At 34.4% G+C, this 6,287-nt stretch overlaps 1 protein-coding gene across 1 annotated transcript; it reads left to right on the top strand.

The window, feature by feature from the left end:
* The first annotated feature begins 775 nt into the window (after positions 1-775).
* On the top strand, positions 776-2,131 carry LOC133195934 (protein BTG1-like). Its single transcript, XM_061331917.1, has one exon. It carries the CDS (start codon positions 981-983, stop codon positions 1,482-1,484), a length of 504 nt encoding a protein of 167 aa, XP_061187901.1. The 5' UTR covers positions 776-980; the 3' UTR covers positions 1,485-2,131.
* Positions 2,132-6,287: the final 4,156 nt, after the last annotated feature.

The raw sequence follows: 6,287 nt of genomic DNA, 5'->3' as shown, positions 1-6,287 counted from the left end.
AAATTAGAAAATAGCCAAATAAATGAATACATACTATGCGTATGTGAGCTGATTCTAACATCATACGATATTGAAAAGAATTAGTCATTGTTCATGATCGAGTCAATTTAAAAACATAAAATTTCGCCCAGTATCATTAAAAAAGTTTTAAAGCCAATTACCGTATCACTATGAAATTGAATTAACTATTTGCCATGTCAAGATTCACTTTAATGTGTCTATACAAAGTTCATCGCAGGATACCTCCTGTCGTTTGACAAGTGTCATTTCAATGTCAGATCCCGTCGATGGCCTCATGTCTGACGCGATGTTTATCGTGTTGACTGTTGTTGCCCTGTGTATCGTGTGTAAAATCACCCTATGTCATGAAATTTTCATCGATTAACATGTTCCTCCAATTCCACTTAAATACGAATAAACTCACCAAAATATAGGCCTAGTTTTTGGTGTTTTAGTAATAGCAATATTTCGTATGAACTGGGTTATTTCGACAGATTGCCTCATGTATTAATATTCTGGCATGTTCGAGTGTTTTTATCATACGTGTCTAAATAGGTCAACAGCGTAACTACAAAGGAAAATAGCGGTCACAGTTGAATAGTAAACAAGTGTGTTGTGACGTTTAATTCTAAAATTAGCGGTTTCCATATATGGAAGGGAGCTCATTATATCCCATCTTTTCATTGGTCGAGAATTTTCCGATTGTGAGGTCACAGAGATTGACGTCACGGAACTAATAAACCAATGTACACAGAGTAGTCGCCATTACTGGAGAAGCGAACAAACAAAGAAGACGCAGAAAAGCTCTCTGTCGGTTTTAAACCGCCGCAGTGCATATAACCAGTCTCAAACCAAAAAAATTGAAAAGAATCCATCGAAAGAAACTTGAAGAACTACTTCATTTATCAAAATTGGTAACGGTTATCGAGAAATTTGAAGAAATATTTCACCCCCAAAAAGAACAATCGTGTCTGTGAACAATGAAAAAAGAAGTCAAAAGTGCTGTTGATTTTCTGGCAAAGATTCTTCGGACTTCCAAGTATGTGAATGAACAGCAAGTTAGTATTTTTAACGAAAATCTGCAGAATTTATTATGTGCTAAATACGAGAATCATTGGTTTCCCTCCAAGCCAAACAAAGGCAGCGGGTATCGATGCATTCGCATCAACCACTCCAAGGACCCTCTCATTCTTCAAGCAGGACTTTCATGTGGCCTTAGTGATAACGTCTTATTTTCCATAATCCCTAAAGAACTTACCATCTGGGTAGATCCCTTTGACGTGTCCTACCGCATAGGAGAAAATGGCAGCATCGGAGTGCTCTTTGAATCGAACAACACTAGCCAAAGCCAGTCATCTCACTCATCTTCATCGGTTTCATCTGACATGATGTCTTTCTCAGCCAATTCATGCAAAGGACAGTTTTTGAACGAATTCCCAAGAGATATGGGTTTCAAACAACTTGCCGCATACGTCTACAGTTGATTGCGATGTCATTTTTTGCCAACTTCATCGCACTGCCAGTCATCTGTACATAATTTTCACGGATAACGACCTATTTTATTGTTATAATGGACTTTGAATATGGGAACAATTCTATTTTTTAAAAAGAAATTATTTTTTTTCTTTTTACATGTTAAGTATTTGAAAAAATGTGTTGTAGATTTTGATGTAGTGCTAGGCAAATTAATTCCATTGTGTGTGATATTATTTGAAGGGCAATATTTTTATGAAGAATGAATTTGAATTTTTGAGAATGTGCATGAATGGAGAGTTGATATCTACATCATATGAATTTTATACTGTAGATCGGGTAATATCCTGCAGCCATGAAATGGGACTCGTAGGGTTGTTTTTTAACTTGCAATGTCACTTATTTTTAAGTGGTTGAAGCATTTTTAAGTCTTTCATGACCGATATGTGTCCCATTTTTGATCTCTATAGTGTATGTACATGTATTTTGTTTACCCAATTTGTATGAGTGAACAGTGAATTGTTTCCAAGGGGGCATTGTATAGAAATATATATTTGCTCCTTTTAACAGGTGCATAATTTCTAAGAAATGATGAAAAATAAAATTTTAAAAAAAATGTCAAAATGTCGGAATAAATTAACTTATATGTAGCAAAATACATGAATCTTATGTCATTATTTCAGAAGAGGAACAATTATGGTGAATTAAATTGAGTGGGAAGTTATACAAAAAAAAATGAATCTTAAAGGTTGGAATATGAACTATAAAGGTTGGAGTATCATTGGTGAAGTACATGTTTCTCAGTTATAATGTGAAGAAAAATGGAGGTGTTATTTTGAATCAAAATGTGACAAAACAGTGTTGGTTATTAAATGCGCGGTCAAAATATCAAGTCTTTAAATACTGATATTTTGATATTATATATATTACCAAAAAAAAATGCTGGATGTTTATGAAGTGAGAATTATATGGTGGAAAAGGTGTTTGTGTGGTAAACTGAAGGATTGTACAAATGTGCATAGATGTTAGCAATCTATAAACAGGATGTTTGCCTCCTGGTAAAGAAAAAAAAAAAACTGGTATAACATAAAAAGAAAAATTGTACAATGATTCCCCTAAGTCCTAATAAACCATTCATAATTTGGATTTCTAAAACATAATTAGGCATTTAAGATAATTAAATCCTTTGAATTTTGTGTAATGTTGCACAGTCTTGCTCTGACATGTCTGTTCATTTAAAGATCTTTCTTTCAAGCTTTAGGAATTGAATATATAGGAACAATAGATAAAGTCATGAAGCTTAAAATCCCCAAATAGTTATACTGTATTGTTAAGGAAGTTCTACCAATCTGTGTATAGAAATCAGAATAATTAGTCAGAGAAGTTATAGTATAGACTAAGTTGCCCATGTCCGCAATAGGCATTGTGTTGAAAGTACATAGGGAAATGTGACTCATGTAGTACTTGCAAAATAGAATTCTAAAACTTTGTATTGCAATGACTGCTCTGATATTAGGCAATTTCCTAGGACAGATAAGTGGCTTTTGAAAATGGACGATGTTGTAATATTTGACTGTGTAGGAAATGATTATTTTTTCCATAATTTGATCTGAAATTCTGATAATAAAGCCATAATGGTATTGGTTTGGTGGTTGTATAAACAACATTGGAGATGATAAATAATTATTAAGGGAACTCTGACAATTAAAAATTGTTAATTAGCAGAAGACACAGATATGCACTTTATAGACTCCCCATTCCAAAATTCAAATGGATTGGGAGGAAAGATGGTACTTAAAAAGGTGGGGTTGCTAAAGATATTTTCCTCATACCCAAACCCGATGAGTTCTTGCATGTCAGATCATTTTGAAGAGGTTAATGAAATTATGTCAAATAATTTCATTGTCTTTACTGATCATTCCTTGCCATTTTTTTAAACATGTTAAAACAAATCATTGTGAGAAATTTTGAGAGTTTGAGCTTAATTAATAAGCACCTGGTGTTGGGGGGGGGGGGGGGGGGGTCAGGTTTATCCTATTCTTGTTCTCTTGTTTTAATTTCTTTAAATAAAAAAAACAAATAAAAGTGAAATAATCCCTCAAGAGAGCGGTTTCAGACAGTTGTATGAGATCCTTTATGGTCATATAACTCCATTAAAGAGTGCTTAAATTTCCTGTTAACGACCGAAAATAGTGGAATGACTTAGTGCAGCTGATATTTTTCTAATGCTACGCTTCACATTACACGTCTGTCCCAAAAACTCCGGTCCGCCTGTCAAACAAGTAGCTCCTTGTACAAGGAAATATAGGCTTGCTGTGTCACGATGTGATGAATTATTCATGAACCGTTTTACTATACAACTTTATATAGTGTCTATGTGTGCCTACTCCTAAATGATCTATGTCTGTAGGTTTCCTTTTAATATTTGCACACGTAACTTACATAAAAATGAAAATATTTACCCTAATTTGGGGGCCGGATAGGTAGCAAGAGATGCTCGTGTGGTTCATGCACGTGCAATGCCGTAACAATCATTGAGTCAAGTGAGGCAAATGCCTTTCTGATTTTTTAAAGTAAAACAAAATTACTACTTGACAACAAATTTGTGTCATTGTAATTAATCAATACTATCTGCACTATGATGAGATGAGGCTTGAACTGCAGTATTGAGAGAGCCCTTTTTGGGGTGGTAAACTTGACATTTCCAACTATATACGTATTTTCTTTTTTATTTACACTACTTGGAAATGTTTCTGATGAGTTTATCTTATTAACTGACCTATGTCACATTCCATTTGATTGTGTAAAATTGCATGGCATACCCAAAAGGGCAGAATCTTTTCCTAATGTCAGTCACAACATGTTTGCTGTAGACTATTTCCATTGCAAAAATTATCAAAACTTTAAAAATTTAAAATGATGTCCTTTGCTAAAACCAAGAAATTTTTAACCCCCGGCACTGACTCGGACCGGATTTGCTGAGGCCATAGACCCACCGAACTTCCCTTGTCTCACTAAAAATTTGGGCCTAGTTACGACCTTTACGTGCATTAGAAAAGAATCTTTGCTCTTTTATCATACTGTAATTTACTAATAATAATTATTGAATTATTAGAAAATGTAATGAGTACTGTACTCGCTAGCAATTAAAAATTGTAAATTAGTGAAAAAAAACATGCGCGGTTTTTCAAAGGATATAACGTATAGATGGAGAAACTGGACAAATGCCATTGAAATGATTCCAAAACTCTATATTCATGTATAGGGCAACAAACCCCCACCCCCCAAGTCTGCATTAAAGCAAGGCTATCAAAAAGGTTTTTGCATATTAAAACGTGATTGAATTGATAAGAGCCTTTTTTCGGCTATGTTGAATTGGTATGTATGAAGTGTATTATTGAGGGAGTTTACAAGAGTTCAGTTTCCCAAGGCCAGGGCTATTTCCCGAGGCGAAGCCGAGGGAAATAGTACTTGTCGATGGGAACTGGAATCCTAGGCCTGCTAACTCCCTCAGTGATATACATGTAACTAACTATTTTTTTTTTTGTATAGGGAAACATCAGTAGAGGTATTATCATGTTGTAAATTTTGCGTTTACTGTCCCAAGTATAAATACAAAATTTACAACATGATAATATAATGAAAATATTTAAAATTCCAGTTACCGTAAATGAAATAAGTGTGTTAAATATTTTTTGTTAATTTGTGATTCGTAAAACAAAACACTTAGTACGTGGACGAAGTAATTATCACGGAGAAGTTGCGACTTTCTTTTTTTTTTTTTTAGGGGGGGGGGTGCATTTAATTAGTCGAATTGTAGCTCGGGGTGCTAAAAAATTGAAATATGACGAAACAATTTAATTCAGTATAGTTATGAGTAAATGTACCTGTAGAAATTCGGGAAGGCGGGTATGCATGCGTATTTATAACTAGTGTAAGAATCAAGAAACTCTAGCAATAAGAGAAGGTCTATCCTGATTCAATTTCTGAGTTTACGGGCTAGTGACTAGTGTATATATCAGGAAGGATTAAGACAGTACTCATTTAACGAAAACGCTGAAATGACCAAGATTGTGAATTAGGAGCTGCATTTTCAAATCCATGATGCCCATATTCCTCTGCGTCTCCGCACTCAGAGGTTTGGGACAAACCAACATTGGCGGAAATTTGATTCTGATATAGTTTTGATTCATGATAGCAATACAGGATTGAAAAACGCAAACCCGTAGCCTTGGAGTACCTCTTGTAAATGAAACAGATCTGTATCTCCTATTAGATATTAGCCCCCCCCCCCCCCCTCGAAAAAGCATTTTTAGCATTTGGGAAACTACATATATGTCATCGACCCTCCCATTTCCGGACCCAGCGAACCCCACCCCATTTCCTCTCACTAAACAAAAAGGTTTTCGACTTTATTCACCCCTTCCCGCTTTTATGGTTTTAAGTTGATTGTATTCATCTATCAATGTGGCATCTTTTAAAACGTCTTTTAACCCGATAACGTGTAATATACACAAAATTAATTAAGATGGTATATTTTCGTAGATTCAAAAAAAGTAATAAATTTATAAACATTTTTTCCCTTCTATCATGTTACATCATTGCACCTGAAATATAGATAATGAATTAAAATAAAAATATTGATGTACAATTAAATATAAACGACATGCTTTTCCGGAGACTGTGTAGATGGGGTTTGATATCTTTATTTACCTAGCTGTGCTATCGTCAGATACAAAATTCGAATATATTAAGTTTATTCAACATTTAATATCTCGAGTTACAAAAATGCCGTGTCGCCTCAGAGATTGCAT

The sequence above is a fragment of the Saccostrea echinata genome, unplaced genomic scaffold (assembly GCF_033153115.1).
Source record: "Saccostrea echinata isolate AGI-Se365-2 ecotype Australia unplaced genomic scaffold, CSIRO_AGI_Sech_v1 ptg000029l, whole genome shotgun sequence".
NCBI classification, from domain to species: domain Eukaryota; kingdom Metazoa; phylum Mollusca; class Bivalvia; order Ostreida; family Ostreidae; genus Saccostrea; species Saccostrea echinata.
The sequence above is the reverse complement of the archived record's forward strand: the minus strand, read 5'-3'. Positions and strand labels throughout refer to the sequence as shown.

What these genes read in the sequence shown, in the direction of transcription:
- LOC133195934 (XM_061331917.1), top strand. Translation starts at nt 981, where the DNA reads ATGAAAAAAGAAGTCAAAAGTGCTGTTGATTTTCTGGCAAAGATTCTT.